At 42.5% G+C, this 21408-nt stretch overlaps 1 protein-coding gene across 1 annotated transcript; it reads right to left on the bottom strand.

Moving 5' to 3' along the window:
- Positions 1–11922: 11922 nt before the first annotated feature.
- LOC109518908 (Krueppel-like factor 6) lies at positions 11923–19643 on the bottom strand. The gene is made up of 4 exons (XM_019875073.1): positions 19382–19643; positions 15509–16094; positions 13792–13915; positions 11923–13511 (listed from the first exon to the last, which is right to left on the bottom strand). Exons 1-4 carry the CDS (start codon positions 19481–19483, stop codon positions 13460–13462), a joined length of 864 nt encoding a protein of 287 aa, XP_019730632.1. The 5' UTR covers positions 19484–19643; the 3' UTR covers positions 11923–13459.
- Positions 19644–21408: the final 1765 nt, after the last annotated feature.

Below are 21408 nucleotides of genomic sequence, written 5' to 3'. Positions count from 1 at the left end.
CCCCCCCCCCCCCTCTCCCCGCGCTCCCCCCCCCCCCGGCATGGCCCGTGCCCTCCCCTCGGAGGATGCGTTTATTGCTGGTTGCCATGACGATGCCGAGACAGTCTTTCGGACATCGAAAGCCGATCGGCTTTACAGGTAAGAATGTCGATGACTGCGATGCTAAGAGCCAGCAAAAGAAAGAAAGAAGAAAACTACTTGACCAGACTTGCGCTGGGAGAAAAAAAAAAATTTAATATTTTTTTTTTTGTTTACAGATATAGACAAAAAAACCCAAAACAAAACATTATGTTAGCGTAAGGAAACTATTTCATTTGATCGAGAACATGTGACTATTTGTATTCCTATTAGAACACTGTTGCTACATCAATCAAGTCGCGCAGCGTGTCCTTGCTTGGCAGTGGTAAGAATTCGTTCATTTGCACTCATTCACAAGACAAAACAACACGTGATTCTCCTCAACCTTGACGAGGCAACTCCATTGATATGAAAACAAAAAAACCACAACACGCCGACATGCATCTGTGTGTGTGTGTGTGTGTGTGTGTGTGTGTGTGTGTGTTCACAATTCATCGTCATCATCTTGTGGACAAATACCACAAATATATCACAAACACACAAACCTGCAAACACAGAAAAAAAAAGAAAATCACTTTATCCAGTCTAAAAAGCTCATTTTTGTTGAATAAACACGACTTCTCAATCAGAAAAAATATATACTTTTTTGACCAGAAAAATATAACTTTCATGGTACGCACTCACGTACACTAACTTACGCATATAAACACACACGCAAAGTAGTACAAGCGTGCACATCATAAAATACGTATCAGCGTAGCATGTAGCATGGAGCATGTAGCACCTAGCATGTAGCGTGACAGGTTTGTGCGAGAAGCTTAAAAGACAGAAACGTGAATCAGGTGTAAAGCACACACGAGAAGCGGAGAAGGCGAAAAAAAAAAAGTGTGATGAATAGAGTTGGTGTTTAAATACAAAATGTGTTAATCCTCATGGTGGAGACACTTTCCTCCCCAAAAAAGGATTAGGGAGTTTTGCAGGGATTAAAAAGCTAAAATGGAAGACGAAGAAGGGAAAAAAAAAAGAAGAAAGTAAACATGATAAAGAAAGTTGCATGAAAATATGGGAAAGTTGTTTTGGAGAACTTGTCATGTGAGTCAGTGGGAAAAAAAATGCTCCAAGTTTTTGACATTTGGATTCCTTGGTACGCAGTAAACATATTTCAGAAAGGATAACACACACGCACACATTCTATTTTAAAAAAAAGCTCAACCAAATATTAAAATTAATCTCTAAAAAGACAAATAATACAACAACTATTGCCGGATAAATACAAGAAAATAATATGATATGACCCGCATGAAAACTGTGGTATTTTCTAAACATAATAATAAACACAAATTATGACACTAGGAGCGTCCTATCTGGCCGCAACACTCTCTGGTCGCTATGGTAACGTTTAAGCGTGCTTTCAAAATAAGATACACCGCAAATACAAAGTGCATGAAAACATACGACTCACCATTGCCGCATATTCTGCAGTGGACTTGGTGCGTGGGAATCTCCTGTTGAGATAAGTCCGTATCTTATTTAGGACTCCTGACACTGTCTATTAAATGTAGCCGCCTTTTTCTCGAAAGTCGTAGGCTCCTCTTCCGTCTCCTGGCTGGGCCTTTTCCCCTTCCCAAAGACGTTTGTTTTTTTTGCTCATTTTGCTAGCTCCTGGGTTTCATTTTAGCGGTAACTTAGCACGTGACCGAGAAGCTTGCCTTCACCTGCGCCAAGAGTGACAAATTGTCGCCGGATATAACAGAGAATCCGGTAATTTTTCAAAATAAAACATCTTTCAGATTCCGAAATGAATAAAACAGATGTAAGTTATTCATTCTTTCTGTGCGGCCTGGTACCAAAAGACCCACCGACTGGTACTGGCCCGCGGCCCGAGGATTGGGGATTGGGGACCACATGGACAGAACATGAAGAAAAAAAATTGCAATCTGGACCAAAAAAGTTTGGGCACATTTCACCTACACAAACGTATCGAGACATTTCCAGGATGCAAATAAGTGAAGAAAATGTCCCTATAATGGGCCATGGACAGGATGTGATGAAAAAGTGGAATTTTTACAACTACAGACATAATCCTGGAGCCTGGCACGAAATCATACGTCAGCATAGCCGGTATGATATTATGCAGTGTTGTTGTCCTCAAGTCATAAAACAACAACAAATAATAAATGACAATCGTAAACCAACAGCAGTTATTTGACAGTGTCGCACGCCGGCATCACAGAGCGCGTTTGTGAGATTGGAGCAAGTGGGTCATTCGGCTGAGTGAAGTGGAACAAGCATCTCGATCAATGTCTCCTCCTGACACTTGACAACCTGACGCATGATCACACATGACGTCTTCTCCATCGCGCCTTCCGCGAGGGGGGTTGTGGGAGGGGGTTGCGGGTGGGGTGTGGGGTGTGGGGGGTGCAAATCCGGCGGTGCTCACACTTGATTGGATTCCTTTTATTCCCCCGGGGGAAGCCTGCCGGAGCCTTTCAATTTTCACCGCGGCCATGCGATGAAGACACAAGGAAGATGATGTGATCAGTCAGTGGAGGGCAAACAAAAGTATCGGGACAACTGCAGGAAGGTAGAAAGTTGATTTGAGGACAAAAGTCGGGCAAAGAAAAGGAAATTTGTTTGGACAAAAGTATTGGGACATGTGTACCAAGTGAAAAGGTGGACTTTTAGACAGAAGTGTCGAGATACCTACGGTGGTGAAAACAGCGAGGGGGTGGGGTGGGGGGGTCACGCAAAACATGTTAAAGTATTGGGACATGAAAGGAAAGAATGAAAGAGAAAGTTGGCGAGGTGAAAAGTGTAAGGCAAAAGTAATGGGACACCTATGAAAAGTGATGAAAATGTATGGGAAGACCTAAAGTACTGGGACCAACCGGCACTCTTGTATTTAAATTATAGACAGTATGCGTGGATGAAATAATGAATCCGATATCGTTTGATTGGGTACCTATTAAAATGGCCAAGTGAGCGTGTCACACTGGCAGTAGCCGAATGACTTCACAATAAGATCCAACTTTCCACTAAATAAGCTACACAACATGGATTGTTTTGAAAACGTGTGGCGTAAGAATATTATGAAAATAATATTAAAAAAGGCAAGGTATGCAGGCCGTGTCACTTGTCCTTCTTTTTTCCGATCAACGGCAAGTCAACGCTTCTGCACTTTGCTTCATGCAAGTCAGCAACTGGCTGAATGCCGCACAGATCTTCGTGCACACGGGGTGTGTGCGTGTGTGTGCGTGTGTGCTGCAAGTTGTGTGACCAGCAGTTTCATTCCATGATCGCGCCTAGTTTTTCTTAATACTTTTATGATACTTTAAATCAGGGGTGCCCAAACTTTTTTTGTACCTTAGATCTACTTTTCGATCAACCAACCTTTCGATCAATCGACTCGTTAGCGCGCACGGGCGCATACGCACGCACGCACTTACACACGCAAGCCATGATGAGCATCAGATCAACGAAACAGACAGACAGTAGACACAAGAGTTTATGAGCTTGTGGAACGGATATCGCTGCCTACCTTCGTGGGAGTCCTGACGCGGATGAATACGACGCACTTTTTGCAGCTTGTTAGCTATCGTAGCTCAAGGGTACCGTTTTAAAATGCTTCTCTTGGCCGTCCAGATTGCCATTTTTTGCGAGTACCATCGGTGAATTGTACACGAAACGCACCTTGCCTGATAATAATAATAATAATAATAAAGGCTACATCGCAACAGCTGTGATCGCAAGCTGCAATTGGAGACTGCTGACAACTTCCGGTGACGCAGGTCACGTACGTTCGAGGTGACCTGCTTTATTTTATTTTGTTTTTAAATGCGTTTTGTGAAAGTGAAACTGATAAGCTGATTAAGGTGTAGTGTGTATTAACACAAAAATATATATTACTAACATACACAGAGACACACATGTTTGTTTGTTTGTTTTTTCATCGACACCCCTCATGATCGACTTGGGACCAGTCCGCGAGCTACCGGTCGCTCCCGATTGACGTAATGGGCACTCCTGCTTTAAATAATCATTGTTAGATGCATTTTTAAAAAAATATACATAATTTATGGGACGTTTCGAGTTTATTTTATATGATTCTCGTTTTCGTTTTTATTTAAAGCTATTATTTGGGGTGTTCTGCATTTTTTGTGCTTTTTTTGGATGTTAATTTACTTAATAAGTCGTCAATATGTTTAGCTAATAATATTTTGAATATGTTTATTTGCACATTTTCAAAAACAGATTTGGGGAGATTTTAAATAATTTTAATAACAATTAAAGATCATTTGAAATTCGTTTTTTTATAAGTTTCAAATAGTCATAAAGCCAAATAAGATGGCATGCGAACAATTTACAGCTTTATTTTTGGCAAATACTTTTATTATTATTTTTAAACCTAATTTCTATTTTCAAGAATATTTTTACCCCCCTCCTCCACCCCCAGCATGTACTTCATCTCCTCTGACAGTGACCCCCACCCCCACCATCACACCCCTGCATCCCCCAGGCCAGGCAGTGGCGCTATTTTCGGCCCCCGATTCTTGACATACTAATTATATAACGACAGCGACGCTAGCTGACTTTTTGCTGCTCCATTTCTTTTCTGTGCCAAAGAGTTTACAGTATACAGTACACACACACACACACACACACGCACACGCATCGAGTGGCACGGCTTAAAATGTCAATATTAACAATAGTGAGGTCAATATTGTGTGAAGTTTAAACGCGAAGGAGGGAGCGTGAACTGTTTAGTACAATCCAAGACTTTGTGTCGAGAAAATAAAAATCTATTTACTGTAAAGGTCAATATTTGGAAATACAAATCATGTGACGTCCTGCAGCCAGTCAGTTACTTGTCATGAGTGACGTTCAAATGCGATATAAAAAAAGTCTTGCCGTAAAATGGTTGGTGAAAATATGAATGAAGAAAAAGTTGCAATTGGATGGATTTTTTTTTTCATTTGCTACTTTTTCCATCCATCCATCCGTTTTCTGATCCGCTTTATCCTCACAAGGGTCACGGGGCATGTTGGGGCCGATGCCAGCTGTCTTTGAGCAGTAGCCGGGGGACACCCTGAACCGGTTGCCAGCCAATCACAGGGCACACAGAGAAGAACAAACATCTGCGCTCACACTCACACCTCGGGACAATTTAGAATGTACCATTGACCTTTCATGCATGCTTTTGGAGTGTGGGAGGAAACCGGAGGACCCAGGAGAAAACCCACGCAGGCCCAGGGAGAACATGCAAACTCCACACAGGAAGGCCGGAGCCGGGATCGAACCCACGACATGTGCACCGTGAGGTCGACACGCTAACCACTTGACACCGGGCCGCCTTGTTACTTTGTACGATCCAAATCCCAATCAATACTTTTGTTTAAATGCCCTTTTACATGCTGCAGTTTCCACATTTTCTTGATGTCGCACCACACAACCAACCCCCCCCCCCCCCCGAAAAAGATGGCCGATGGACTGCTCAGAGGCCGTTTGCGACATGTGTCAGGAGACGCACGAACGTCGTCTTCGGGTGATGATTTATGGCCGCCCAGCTGTTACGTAAGGCGATGAAATTTCGCCGACCGTTGATGGCGCTGCGCCGCAGGGCGCACGAGAAGCCAACAAACGCAAACTTGTGTGACACTGGCGGCGGCAAGCTTTGATCCGCTCTCCAAATGTCAGCGCTCGGTTTTGCATATGCGGCAAAAATATTGATTTATGCTCAGTAGTCGCCATCACGAGCACCGCACGCCCTCGGCCACCTCAAAACAAAACACCAAGTGGCAACCTGAGCAGGTTAAAGGCGCATTTCAATTTTTTTTAAGGGTGGGGGCTAAATTAGTGTTAGTGTTTCAAAGTAGGGTTTCAAACTAGGGTTTGGGTTTCAAAATCGTGTTTCAAATAAGGTATAATAGCTCAAAGTAGGGTTTTAAACTAGGGTTGTGGGTTGAAAGTAGGGTGTCAAATGAGGGTGAGGATTTCAAAGTAGGGTTTCAAATTAACCTTAAGGTTTCAAAGGAGGGTTTAAAGCCAGGCTTTGGGTTTTATAGTAAGGTTACAGACAAGAGTGAGGGTTTCAAAGTAGGGGTAGGATTTAAAAATAGAGTTTCAAAACAGGGTTAGGGTTTCAAGGCAGGACTTCAAACTAGGGTCAGGGTTTCAAAGTAGGGTTTCAAATTAAGGTTAGCATTTTAAAGTAGGGTTAGGGTTTCAAAGTAGGTTTAGAGTTTCAAAGTAAGGTTTCAAACAAGTGTTAGGGTTTCAAACTAGGGTTAGGGGTTCAAAACAGGGTATCAAACTTGGGTTTGGGTTTCAAAAATGGGTTTTAAACTACGGTAAGGGTTTCAATGTAGGGTTTCAAATTTGTATTCGGGTTTCAAAGTAGATTTTCAAACTAGGGTTAGTTTTACAAATTTGTTTTTCAAACTAGGGTTACTGTTTCAAATTAGGGTTTCAAAAACTAAGGTTGGGTTGTCAAAGTAGGGTTTCAAACTAGGGCTAGGGTTTCAAATTATAGGTTCAAGCGACAGTTTGTGTTTTAAATAATGGCATCAAACTCAAACCTCAAACCTGGGTTAAGTTTTCAAAGTTGCTTTTCAAAGTAGGGGGAAGATTTTGAAATTGTAAAATTTTTCCTTGACTGGATAAAGACCTGTTTGCCATTCAAGTCAATCAGTTAACATTTTCAGGATTTTAACAACTGAGAACACACACACACACACACACACACACACACACACACACACACACGCACGCACACACACATTACGAGCGGTCATTAGCGTAATAGACGAGCGGTTTCTGTTTTGAAGCCAAACAGGAAATGGCTGATGGAAGGCCAAGCAGTCGGCAATGACAAAAGTGCATTAAGCAACACTAAGAAGAGGACGAGGAGGATGAAGACGAAGACGAAGGGGGCCATCCGAACGCTGGCGGAGACAACAAAGACAACGACACACACACGACGGCGACACACACACACACACGCACGCACAAATTGATGATGATATTGATGATGAGGGAATTGATGACGAAGATGACGATGACAAAGACGATGACAATGACATTGATGTTGACGATGATGACAATGAAGATAATGATGATGATGATGTAAACCAGTGCTGACAATAACACTGCTGCTGCTGATGATCAAGTTGACAAACACGAAGATGTTGATGATGAAAATGATGACAACAATAACCACAAACGAAGATGACGACGATAATGACAGCGTGAAACCTTGATTTGAAAGCCCAACCCTAATTTTCAGAAGTGTCCCGAATGAAAATGAAGTTGTCCCCCCCGCCCCATCCAGGTTGTCAATTGAAGGAGGCGTCAAACATGTCGGCACAAAAAGTGTTCTGAAATGTCGGTCCCACTTTCTTGCCGTCTTTCAAGTGGAAATGAAATTTTCTTCCTTTTTCGCATCTCGCTGCATTTTGATAAGACATTCCATCTTCTTTTTTTTTTTTTTTTTCTGCAGAGGTGCGCCAACGCCGCGCCAGCGGCGAATTATCTTTGTGGAATGAGACGCTCGCGTGGCCGGGGCTTCTGCGAGCGCCGGCTATCTCGCGCGTGTGCCTCCTCCTTGGACACGCCAGAGCGAGCGCTCGCACGTGTGGAACGGCAAAGTCCAAACTTCCAAACAAAATGGCCGACTTCCTGTGTCTTTCCCCGCATGGCTTCTTCAGACTTTTTTGTGTCTCCGCTCATGATAGACATGCTTACTGGACGGCCTTAAAGAAAAAAAAAACTTCCAAGTTCATTCTTTAAAGAAAGATTTTTGACTTTTTCAAGTGAGTCTTTTTGAAGAGCGCCATGAAAATGTCCTCAAACAAAATGGCTGACTTTCTTTGTCTCTTTCGTCAGGGCTTCCTGAGACGTATCTGTTGATCTACACGTGACCACTTTTCATGCTGCAAAGGGAATCTCTCTTCCCCCCCACCCCCCAAAAAAAAGGGTTAGAAGAGTGACAACTAGTCGATTTTAGGAGTTCAGACACACAATAAAATGTTAACTATACCATAAATTGTATATTGATATTTTGTACGAGTCCTAAATTGCATCCCTCTGAAGCACACACACACACACACACACACACACACACACACACACACACACACACACACACACACACACACACACACACACATACAGTGCAATTAAGTATGAATTGAGGTCCAAAAGTGAACATGTCTCAAAGTGTGTAAGTGTGTGTGTGTTTGTGCGTGTGTTTGTGTATATGAGAAAAGTGACAACAAGATTACGACGTTGAGTGCCACATTTGTGCTACAAGACCATGATAGCATGTTATTAGCGTATCACAAACGCACGCACACACACACACACACACACACACACACACACACACCTTCAATCAACTGACAGCAGCCATTAGCTTGTGTGTGATACTAAGTAGCAGATGCAGTTGGACTCTGACTTTTGTTTTGTGCCGCTCAGATGTGACCAAATTTACTAGAATTGTATTTCTTTTTCAATAATTCATAAATGTCTTTTAGAACATGAAATAAAATGCCGGAGGGGGTTAACTGACGCTACAGAGAGTTCTGATGGCAGTAGCATTAGCATCCCCTAGTCCCGGTGTTGCCCACATAGATAATAGGGTGTGTGTGTGTGTGTGTGTGTGTGTGTGTGTGTGTAGGTAATGGCCAGTATGCGCGGACAAGCAATTCAAACCTAAAATTAAAAATAAAAACTACGTGGAATATTCGCAAAGTCCCAAGAGACTGTCGGCTAGTTAGCAGTATCTTCAAGTTAGCATCTTCATTCTATGCTACGAACTCACGACAACGAAATATAAAAGGACACTTGAATCCAATCAAACCTTTTTTTTTTTTTATCCACTTTCCCATAGAAAATACATTCATACACATGTTGCGCATTTTACAAAACAAAGTAAAAACAAAGCGTCACATTTGATCATCCAAACAAGTCACATGGCAAATAAAAAAATAAAGAAAAATAATACTTGTGTTTGCAAAAAAACAAAACATTTGAACGATTTGTTATTCTTTCCTTTTTTAATATCTTTCTTTTTTTGTTAGCTTTTTTTTAACAACCCCCACATGGTTTTATTGGTCCCCAGTTGAAAAAGGGCCTTCTTGGAAAATGTCTGCAACAAAACTTTTGCTTTGTCAACCTTGCCAAGTGGAAGAAAACAAACAACCAAAACAAAGAACAATGGCCGCCCTCATCTTGTCGCGGATGAGTCGCAGGCTTGTTGTCGCAGCACAAGTTGCGCTTTTGTTAACCTTTAGCTTAGCTTACATCAGCGCTATGAGCCAAACGCCTTCCACAATCTGCACTCAACTCTCCATTCAAGATGCAATTTTTTTTTTTTTGGGTCATATTTTTCTGGCAATATGACATGAGTCCTCATTTTGACTCGCTACTAGCTTTTAGTCTTTTTTTCCCCCCAAGTAAAAAGTCATAAAATGTAAATCTTTTTAGAGGAGAAAAGAAGCAATTTTACAATATTTAGCTCCCTGTTTTCTCGATATTTATACACTCACATAATTTTTGGGGTTAAAAATTTCATTTACATTGGATTTTTTTTCCTCCCAAAAGTCTGAATATTTTGAGATATTTATTTTTCGACAAGAAAAATCTGAGGTTGAAGTCTTATTTTCTTTCAAGAAAGAAATTACATTCGCCTTTTTTTTTTTTAACAAAAACTCAACATTCTGAGATTTAAGTCCTTTTTTTTTCTAGCAAAAAGTCAAACAACTACAAGATGAATGTTGAAACTTTTAGGGGTAGAAAAGTAGTACACAAGTTTTGTTTTTTTTTGAAAAAAAGTTAGATTACAAAATTAAAGTCATACTGTAAACGTAAAATAATCGTCAGAAAATCAAGTTTTTGTTGGGGGGGGGGAAGTCAGAATATTGCGAGAATTATGTCAGCGCTTTTCAAGAAAACATTGGAAACTGCATTAAAAAAAGTGAGAACATTTTCAGATTCAGGTCGTACATTTTTCCCAAAAAGTCATACTCTTACAAATTCAAATGTATTCATTTATGTATGAATTAATTTTTAACCATTTTCAAATGACAAGATTGAAGTTTATTTGGTTGCCGTGAGCGCTTCGAGCTAAACGTCGCCATTCAGCATCGACGCGATGACAAACCGGTCATGCAGGTTTCACTCGCGTTGACATGCGAGAGGAACAACCATGTTGTCGAGAAATGCTCAGAGTCAGAACGCTTTTCAAGTTGAAGTTCAGACGGACGTTTAGTTGAATGTTGTATTTATTTATAGTGGCGGTGCGGGGGAGATATCCGTTTTTGTTTTTTTTTAGAAAAAATTCAAGTATTAAATTGTCATTCTTATCCCGAGAAAAGAAGTTGCAAATCACAACATTAAAATATTTTAAATATTTTTTTTCTTCTAGAAAAAAATGGAATTTTACTACATTTATGTTGTATTTTTTTTCTTGCAATTGGGAAGATCAAGTTGATCTTTTTGACAAAAAAGTCACAATCTGAGATTAGTGTTGGATCTTTATCAAGTGGAAAAAAGTCATTTATTTTGGCGATTGGCCATTTATTTAACTTTTTAATTGGATCACTTGAAAAGAATACATCTTAAATGTACATCGATTAAAGTCTTCGTATTTTTTTCCTGAGGAAAAAAGTCATAATATTACAAGACTGGTTAAAATGCAAAAATGTAAAAGGGGGAGCCACATTTTCACATATAAATAATTTTGTCATCTTATTTTGAAAGCTCTCTGGTTGACTTGGAGCCGAAGGTTTCCTACACAGTAGCAAAGGCCGCCCACACATTCCTGTCTGACTCAGTTGAAAGAAGAAAAAAAAATCATCAAAAATGAAAATGTCTGTCTTTTTTTTTCTGACTGTGATGCGCGGGTTTTATTGTGGCGGGGTGGGGGGGAGAGTCGGTTGAGAGGAAATGAGCGTCTGTAAAGCTTTTTCAAGGACTGCATGTGTGTGTTGAGTAGGACAAGGCCACTTGCGTAAGGCATCAGGAAGGTCAACAGTGCACTTTTTTTCCTCTCGCTTTGTTTTGACATGTCTAAGCCAAAGAAAAAGTGAAGGCGACTCGCCTCTAAAAGCGCTATTATTAAGTGGTATCCCCAACAACAACAAAAAAAGCCTTGTTATGCGTCTTTCAACAATAGCAACGTGAAGGGAGCTGCTCTCCAATGACGTCATCCTGCAATCGCAACAAATGCGAACAGAGCCCCCCCCCATGCAACCCCTTCCCTCCCCACAGCATTGATGTGACATCTAAACCCGGTCAACACGCTGCACTTTGCACGCCAGGAAACTAGTTGGCGATGTGACTTTTTTTTTTTAGGGAGGAGCATGTCAAGTCACGTGATGTGTTGTTGACACGTAAACAAAAGGGCGAAACCATGACAGAGCTGTTCAGTCAAAAAAAAAAAAACCCAAAAAAACGCGACACACCTTCGAAAGAAAACACTGGAAAGAAAAAAAGGGCAATTAAATCCAAACCCTGTAGGATTGATTTCAAAAGAATAGAATTATTATGATTATTATTGTGCTTCAGTTTGAATTTTACAAGGTTTAAGTCTGATTTTTCAAGAGGGGAAGTTGTAAAAGGATTCAAGGTGGATTTCTATCCCCAAAAAAATAAGATTGGAGAATTCAAATGTCATTGATTTCTAGATTTTTTTTTTTTTTTTTTACTATTAGGAGATGAGTAATCTTCATGAGGAAAAACGTGCCAAAGATACTATTCCAAGTATAAATTAGACTTGATGAGGTTAAACTCACATTTGCTCCAAAAAAATAAGATTGGAGAATTCAAATGTCATTGATTTCTAGATTTTTTTTTTTTTTTTTTTACTATTAGGAGATGAGTAATCTTCATGAGGAAAAACGTGCCAAAGATACTATTCCAAGTATAAATTAGACTTGATGAGGTTAAACTCACATTTGCTCTAGAAAAAGTTAGAAAATCGCAGGTTTTTTTTTTCAGGAAAAAAAAAGGTTCCATGCTGGAAGATTTTTCAAGAAATTCATATTATTTCAGATTAAAGTCAAGTCATTTGTTTTTCGCGGCAAGTATTAGTTTGATGAGAAGAATAAAGACAAATAAATCTCTTGTGATTGTGGGGACAGATTAGACTGGACAAAACTGGAGTGTTTCTTTTTTCTGGAGAAAAAGTCACAAAATTACGATTTTTTTAAAAATCTTGCTTTTCAGAGGAAAAAATGTCATAATTGTACAAATTCATTTATCATTCATTCAGTAATTCATTTCAATAAGTTTTAATATGACAAGATTTTAGTTGGGTTTTTTTGAGGGAAAAAAGTTTTAATATGACAAAAATACAGATTTTTTTTTTGGATCAGAAAAGTCAGAATACTTCCATTAAGATTAAAATTGGATTAAATTGATGTAAAAAAAAAAATCTTTATCTCGCAAGGTTCAATCTCATTTTGGACTGAAAAAACCTTCATTTTACAATATTAAAGTTGAATTGTAAAAACAAATAAAAAAATAAAGAAATCATAATAACAATCCTACAAGATTGAAGTCAAATTTTGGGGCGGGATAAATTTTGGGGGGGGGGGAATTGGATTTGATCAGAGTTGTAAAATGACCAGATTAAAATGAGTTTCCTTTCCAGCGTGTCCTTGACACTCCTGTGCCACTTCCCACTGTTGACGTTCATTGCTTTGAATTTCTCTCGCTTGCTTGAACAACAAAAATGAGCTTTCTGGCGTGTTTTCAGACAGGCTACGTAATACATTGCACATTTATTAGCTGCACCCAAAAAAAAATCCTCCCTCTCTTATTTTTTTTCTTCTATTTTGTCTTTTTTTTTCCAATGAGTAGGAAGCTGTAGTTCCACCTCCAGTCCTCCAGAGGGCACACAAACAAACATAGAAACCCTCCGTTGCTCTCCAGGCTTTCTTCTCATTCACACGGAGACAAAAAGACGCCATTCGTCCACCATGCACGCCGCACTTCAGCAAACCAGCGCAGGCATCCGCAGTCCAAACACTCCGCTGCGCCCCCGAAAAGTCCCAAGATCCTCCGGCCAAGGGTAGGGAGGGGGCCTTAAAAAAAAAAAAAGCGCCAAACACCATACACGAATTTCCGTCCTTTTCGGAACTTTCCTGCTCCAGCACAGCGAGCTGTCGGAGGCACTGAGTACGGTGCAAAACGAGAGCCTGCGTGTACGTCCTGCTTTTCCCCCCCCGCTGACGGGAACGTCGTCCGCCACGGTGCGCCGCCGTGGTACCTTGTCGACACGCCCCACCGGCCTCGCTGACGCCACACAGGGTCAGGAAACATCTGCCCGATTTGTCCCGCCTTGGCCTTCCACGCCGCCGCCGTCGCCACCGCCGCCGTCTTAGATGTGCCGCTTCATGTGCAAGGCCAGATGGTCCGAGCGGGAAAAACACCTGAGCAAAAGTGAGAAAAGTTGCAGCACGTTAGTGAGGACGGCACAGGCCGAACTGCTAAAATTTCCATTTGTAAATTGTGACATTAGCATGTAGCATTAGCACGTAGCACAGCAAAAATAATGTCAAGAATAAAGTCAGCCATTTTTGGGCCCCCTCCAAAAAAGGTATTACGAGACTCAAGAAAGTTCACAGATGAAATTACGGTTGAAAAAAGTTGTTAAACGACAAGATTGAAATCCGATTATTTCCCCCAAGCAGAACAATGTTCATAAAGTACCTGTCGCAGTGGCTGCATTTGAATGGCTTGGCTCCGGTGTGCTTCCTGAAATGGCGCGTCAGCTCATCGCTGCGCGCAAAGCGCCACTCGCAGCCTTCCCACGAGCATCTGTACGGCTTCTCTCCTGCCACGCAAAACCATAAAAACACGCAACCGCGTTAAGTCGCCGTGCACAAACAAAGACAACAAAATGGCGGCTGAAAGAGTTGTCATTGAATTTAGGATGGCTAATGTACGTCCAGTTTATGGCATGACATACAATTCAACTGACTAATGCTGCCACTGTTGTCACAGACAGATATAGTATGCAATGTTCTGTCTACATTATTTATTTCTATATCGTATTCACGCGTCATGGTAATTGTGCCTGTATAGTTAAGACATCAAATGCTGCTAGCTTATCTTGCTATTTTTGTTCGCTCACATCGGGATAGTATCCATGCATCAGATTGCTTCTTTTCAAAGGATAATTTTTCATGTGTCGTTTTCCTGCGACACAAAACGATACTGAATGTTGCCGACTAGTGTGAGTTGAGCAGAAAAACAAGCTAGGGTGCTGTGGTATGCAGCTTATGTAATGTGTGTGAGCGTGTGGTGGCATTAATGGTGGTGGAGTGGGGGGGAGGGGGGCGGGGTGCGCTCACATGGTCGGGCAAGGATGCGAGGAATGCGACTTCCTCCGCGAATGGGAGCCACTGAAGCTGTAAACAGCTCGCTTGCGGGTCAAAGTTGACGAGGCTCACATGTGAACGGTGACGGCGCGGCACCGCGCTCATGAAAGTAAAGGCAAAGAGCACAATTCCCATCTCGCTTTTTTTTTTTTTTTGTGGGTTTTTTTTTTTCCCCGACGGCAGGCGTTCCCAGGACGAAATGTCAGCCGTGTTTGCAGGATAAACATGGTCTGTTTGACAACATCAAAGGATATTTCCCTCTCTCAAATCTAAAAGTTGAACTCATAAACAAACCAATTTGGCAAAAAAAAAAAAAAAAAAAGAAGAAATACCTTCTACCTCATTTGACATGACATTCAAAATTTGCTTCAAAAAGCTAAAATTCACTGGACCTACAGCCTTTGTTTTGACTTTTTTGGGGGGGGTTGGGTTTGAGGAGAGCGCGTGAGTCAACTTTAGTGGGAATTTCTTAAAGGGGTGTGTGGCTGCAAAAATTTGCGGAAGGCTGACAGGAAGACTGAAGTGTAAAAGAATGAAGTGGAGATGTAAACAAATGCCTCCCAGGGGGTGCGCAGGCATCTTCCGGGAAGGTTTCCGGAGACACAGGCTTTTGACTATTTTTGGGGGACATCAACTCTCTGTTGTGCTGGGAAAAAAATGAGTCTGATACCTCTTATAGTAGCGGATGGTCACAAATCCTTATGAACTACAGTCATATTAGTCGCTTTTTTTGCAGAAGATAAAGAATACACGCCTATAAGTCTTGCTTGTTCTATTGTCTGTCTACATGTGTTTGTCCATGGTTGTGTTGAAGTATCCGTTGCTGAAAGGTTTCTAATACCAATACTTTCTATGCTATTTGCTAGCTATCTATGCCGTTGTCCATTGTCTATTAGCATTAGGCTAGCAGAAAAGAAAAAAAAAATCCCCATAACGACAGCTTCTAACTTGGAAAACGATTGAGTCGGGTCTTTCGTACTTCAAGGCACGAGTGTATTTTCAGAATGCGGTTTGATCAGGTATTAAGTGTCCCGTGTGGTGCGTACCTGTGTGGGTGCGCTGGTGCGCCTTGAGGTGCGAGCTCTTGGTGTACACCTTCCTGCATCCGTTGAAGAGACACCTGTGCACTCGCCTCCTGCCGTCGGGCGATGCTTCCCCACCGACGAGCCCCGCCCTCTCTGCCCCGCCGCTCGTCCTGCCTTTCCCCGCCGTATGCGGCCCGGCATGGCCGCCGCCCCCCCACACCTGCAACCCCGCCAGGCCCTCCTTGGCCAGCTCGGGTGAAGAGGGCGGCGTCCCGATGATGACGGCGGCGGCGCAGGCGGCGCTCAGGTCCTCCTCGGGGCTGTCGCCCAGGAGATCGGCCAGCGAGCCGGCGGGGAAGTCGAGGGTAGGCGACAGTTCTTCGGAACAGTCCGACGCTTCGCTGCTGGCGTCCGAGTGGAAGCAGCAGCCCGCGGCGTCTCGGCTCTCCGGGGGTTCCTCGTCCTCCTTGGCCAGCTTGGGGTCGGCCGCCTTGTCGCCACAGGCCAGCATCAGTTTGCTCCACAGATCCTCTTGGTTGTCAAACTTCAGCTCGGATGCCGACACGTACGGCTCGGCCTGCAGGTAGCGCTCCAGCTCCAAGCATGTCTAAAAAAAAAAAAACAACAACAACAAGAAGACACGAAGGTCAATATGAGGAAAGGGAAGTTGTCATTTTTGTTATAAGAGTGTACTTAGTAATGTGCTCATTGTTTTAAATAAACGTGTGCAACTGACTTTCATGCTGTTTGGAACAAAAGTGCGCAGGACACATGGCAAAACCGATCGCGGGCTTGTCAGTTATGAAGAGAAATGTTCGACAAAGAGACAGCACGCAGAGTTCGCATTAAAGCACTTCATGATTTGAAGTGACGAGTTGTTGATTTAGATGTCACATTGCATTCTTCAACAAGAACATTTGCTTCAGTGGTTGAAATTAGGAAGTGGTTTTTATTCCAAACGGTGAAATGCTAAACACTCGCTGAAACTGAAAGAGTCTGCATTAAAGCATTTCCTGGCCACAAAACTATTTCTTGATTGAGATCCCAGATCATATTACTGAACATAAAAACAAAGTTTCGTGGTTGAAACTGCTTGTTCTTGTTCAGGATGTCCAAATGTGAAGCGGTCACTGACATTGAAACAGTTTGCATTAAAGCTATTCATGGTGAAACATTTGCTGTGGTGGTTGAAATTCATAACTATTGTCCAAAACAGTGAAATGCAGAACACTCACTGGAATCGAAAGTGTCTGAATTAAAGCACATCATCATTGCACAATGAAACAGTCCTTATTTAGATGTCAAATTATATTCCTGAACATAAAAACAAGGTAGAGGTTGTTCAAAATGTTACAACACAGAGCACCTGCTGAACCGGGATGAGTGCATTAAAGCACTTCATGAACTATTTGGGGATTTAGACATCAAATTTCATTACTGAACGTAAAAGTGAATCTTAGTGGTAGAAATGGATCAGTTTTGTTCAAAACGCTGCAAAGCGGGGCAGTCACTGACACTGAAACAGTGTGCATTAAAGTCCTTCATGAATAAACATGACTTTCCTGAACGTAAAAAAAATGTGTTTCAGTGGTTCGATTTCCTTGTTCTAGTCAAAATTTTCAATCACAAAGTGCTAAAAACAAACAAACTGAAAGAGTCCACATTAAAGCGCCACGTGACACCGGCAGCTCTCCTTACCCCTTCTCCATTCCTTTTGCAACTGCAGCGAGCCGAACCAGGAAGTAAAGCAAAAGCGTCGCATGCCGATGTCATGCGCGTTGACGAACATTCCCGATGTAGGATTGCTAACTGCCGTCTGTGGGCCAAGTGCTTGTAGATCTTTTAGCACCATCAATTATTCAGCATAATGTGGATTTAATAATGCATTTGGAGGCATGGCTAGAAATAACATCGCACGCCGGGGACCTGCGAGGAGGATGCGAGATTGGTGGTGGCGGGGGGGGGGGGGGGGGGGGGGGGGGGGGGCAGTCAGGGAATGGTTGTGTGTGCGTGTGTGTGCGCCATAAAAAGCTCCGGCATGAATACTGCAAGATCCACTTTGGGAATGTATGCGGGGGGGCTTTGGAAGCCGCTATTGTGGGTCCAGCGCGGGCAGAATTCCGACGGCTGCAGATAACTGGAAGATGACTCATTAAAGGAATCTGCAGCGGCATTCCCAGACAAAACGTGTTGAGGAGAAGAATGTGGACACGAAGTCCAGAGCTGCATCCCACTCCAAGTTGAAATGTTGCAAACCAAAGCATGCAACTGCTGGAATTTGGCTCCGGGCCTGTCTCAGGGGAAGTCTGACAGGAGCCATTCCGCTTCAAGGCGAGGATTTTGAATTTGAATGAGAAACAAGGAAGGAAAAATTGAAACAGTGGCAAACATGAAGAGCTCACTGACATTCAATGACTCTGCATCAAAGCACTTCACCGTGGCACCAAGTTATTTCTTCATTAAGAAATTAGTTGGCAATTGTATTGCTGAATGGGGAAAACATGTTTTCGTGATTGAAATTCAATTTGTTCCCGAGTTCACTTTCAAGTGTGAAGAGATGAAAGAACTCGAAAGAGTCTGCATTAAAGCACTTCACGATGGCGCTCAAGTATTGCTTGATTTGGATGTCAAATTGCATTCATTAAAATCAAAATTTGCTTTTGGCCGTTGAAACTGCTCATTCCTGTTCAAAACGGTCCAACTTTGAGAGCTAACTGGAATTGAGAGTTCATATCAAAGCACTTTATTTGGACAAACTTCTTGAAGAGTAACCCAAGTTTTTTGTTGTTTTTTTTTTTTTTTTGGTGGTTGGAATTGCTCTTTCCTGTCTGAAACCTGGTCAGCGTGGAGAGCTCATTCCATCGTAAAAAGTCCACATTAAATCATTTCTCGATTTAGATGTTAAATGACCTTTCTGAATCCGCACAAGTCGTTTTTAGTGGTTGAAACTGTTCATTGCTGTTCAAAACAGTTCAATTTCTCGGCTGACTGAAATTTGAAAGCGTCCGTATTAAAACCCTTCACGAGAGCACATTATTTCTCAATGATATCCAAACTTATATCTGGACTTTCCTGTTTCAAACTTAAATGCAAAGCGTCCGCATTGAAGCGCTTGCGCAACGCCACATTATTCTTGTTTCTTCATTATGAAAATAAAAAATGAACGTTCCAGGTTGGTAGTTTTCCCTCTCGTGCTTGCTCTCGCTTTAGCTGTCAGTCTGCGCGCGGGCACGCGTGACAGCTCCACGCGCGCGCATGTCGACCATCGGAGCTTGCCTTGGGGGAGGTCCGGAATTCCACTCCGAAACTATTCTTTTTTTTCACGATGAAAAAGCCCCTTTTAAAGCCGACCTATTCTTTTTTATTTCACGATGAAAAAGCCGCTTTTAAAAAAGTGGAAATATAGAGTCGGGTTGCTGTCAGTCTGCGCGCGTGCACATGTGACAGCTCCTTGCAGGCACGCGCAATATCTCACGCACGCACGCATGTCTATCCCCGGAACTTGGCACCAGGCTGGCCAGCCTGCCTGCCTGCCTTCGAGGAGGTCTGACAAGCAGCGTCATTGCTCTGCTATGCAAGGATTATTATTTTTACATTACCATGAAACAAACAAAAGCAATTTATCGCATAAATCTCATCAGCTGGAAAGCTGTCGCTCGCCGCGCGTGCACAAATGACAGCTTCATGCACGAGCACGCACGATGGTCGCGAATGCAAAGTTTGCAAAGGGTACGCACATCGCCATCGCGCTCCACGAACAAGTGACGCAAAATGCAATCAACAAGTTGGCGGCGAATGCACGCGCCAACTTGGGTCCCTTTTTGGGGGTCTTACAAACAACCAAACAAACACAAACATTTGAAGTCTTCTTTTTCCTCTCGTGCAATTAATTACCTGCTGCCAGTACTCCTCCAGGGACGGTAACGCGGAAAAGTATCCGGTGTCGTGCACGATCTGGAGCTCCTGGAAGATGCTGCACATGGGGATGACGTCCATCTCAGAAGGCTGCCTGGTGGTCGTACGTACGTACGTGCGTGCCTGCGTGCGCGTGTACGTCGCGCTGGTTGCGGAGCGCAGCGGTCACTGACTGAAGTCTGCTCCCGAGTGTCAGCTCCCTCTCAACTCACCTCTTCCTCTTCGTTCTCGCGGTTACAACTACACACGAACATGAACCACGTGACGTCGTGACGTATCAGTGCGCTCCAGCCAATGAGCTGCGGGCAGCGCTCGACCCGCCTGCCGGTGCTATCGGCACCAATGGCTGCCCGCAGCCGGAGCCTCTGCCCTGGCCTGGTTGGTTGCGCAGCCCCGAGCGGGTTTCACTGCTCATTGGGCCGCGCCGGAGCTATTTTTAGGCCGCTATATAAGCGCTCACATGCAGGAAGCAAAGCGCGAGCCGAGCGCTCCGAGAGTGCGCGGTTTGGCGGGGGTGACTCTCCGGAGGAATAGCGGCGCAAGTGCTGTCGAGCGCAGACGGGGACAGGCTTTCCACTCCGGCTGTGGAGGATGCGTACGCCGGAGGTCTGAACATCGTCTGCTTTTTTCATCCAGCTATTCCTATGACATAGTGACATCACGAAACAATATTATACCTCCAGCCTCCCCCCCCCCTCCGAAAAAAAAACAACCCTACTTTTTTTTTTTTGAAATAGTGAAGAAAAGGTGTGTGTTTTAAAAAGTTGTATTTTTGAAAAGTGAGACTTTTAAAATAAACTGATCATTTTTCAAGCAATTATTGTAATATATATATAAAAAAAACTTGAAAAATACATTTCATTAAATGCAACACTATGACGTTTGAAAAAAATTGTTAAATCATGTAGACAACAACTTGTTTTGGGGAAGAAATACATTTTTATTCTTGGAAAGACATACTTTTTTTCTATGGAAAAAAATAACACATTTTTTTTTCTTTTCAGCATATCCCTAAGACTCTAATCTACGTAAAAACGTGATTGACAGTCTGTGGTATGTATGCTACAGGTGGCACTATAACCCATAACTGTAAGCTTTCTTGAGCCAATCAGAGGCTTGACGAAAGACAGTTCCTGGGAAAAGGCACAACAGCAAAAAGGGAAAAGGGAGGATCAGGCATACCTGCAAAGACCAGATTTAAATGCGTCATTCCCGCTCCCCACCCTACTGCTGCAGCCTTCATGAATATTTATCAGAGGTTTTGTGGTTCCATACATTGTTGATTTATGTTCTTGATTTGTGTCTCATTAGGATGTCAACATCAAAGGTGCGTTTGGGGGAATGTCACATCACATTTAAGGGCTCACACTTCACCCCCCCCCACACACACACACATTTAGTACTGATGACAACATCATTTGGTCTGCTGAGAATCAGGAAGAATCAGTTCACCAAACTAACCAACTGAACCAATCATCCAACCAAACAACAAACCAACTAAAACCCACCAAACCACATAACCCAAACCACCAAACCCAAAAATAAAGACTGAAACAACTATGAAACAAACCAATTAATCTCTATATCTCTATATGTCAAGCTGTCTATAATCTGTCTTGGCTACCGCCCGCCCCACATAAAAAAACAACAAAAAAAACAAGAGGCTCTCGAATGGAGCCTTGTGGAACACCCCCCCCCTCTCATTATGTATGATTGGGAGATTCTTCAAAAAGATTATTTCAAATTATCCATCCATTCATCAATCCATCCAGTTTTTTCCTGACTTTCGACCATGGGAAAAAGAAAATACTCTCTCTTCGAAAATGTTGGTATTTTAATGAAAATATTAAACTCGGGAAAAAAAATAATTTTTTTTGCCCCTCCTTGAAAATTCAGATTCCCCCTCCAAAAAAAAAAAACGTTTTAGTTTTATCTTTAAAAAATTCCAGCTTTTAAAAACATGACTTCTTTTTCAACATATACATTTTTTCTTTTCCGAATGGCAC

Source organism: Hippocampus comes, unplaced genomic scaffold (genome assembly GCF_001891065.2).
Source record: "Hippocampus comes isolate QL1 unplaced genomic scaffold, H_comes_QL1_v1.1 scaffold20, whole genome shotgun sequence".
NCBI lineage: Eukaryota > Metazoa > Chordata > Actinopteri > Syngnathiformes > Syngnathidae > Hippocampus > Hippocampus comes.
The sequence above is the reverse complement of the archived record's forward strand: the minus strand, read 5'-3'. Positions and strand labels throughout refer to the sequence as shown.

Excerpts from the sequence above, each read along its gene's own strand:
- LOC109518908 (XM_019875073.1), bottom strand. The coding sequence starts at position 19,483 with ATGGACGTCATCCCCATGTGCAGCATCTTCCAGGAGCTCCAGATCGTG. Across the intron at positions 13,916-15,508 it reads GCACCAGCGCACCCACACAG|GAGAGAAGCCGTACAGATGC; the intron begins GTACGCACCACA and ends TTTGCGTGGCAG. Across the intron at positions 13,512-13,791 it reads AAATGCAGCCACTGCGACAG|GTGTTTTTCCCGCTCGGACC; the intron begins GTACTTTATGAA and ends ACTTTTGCTCAG.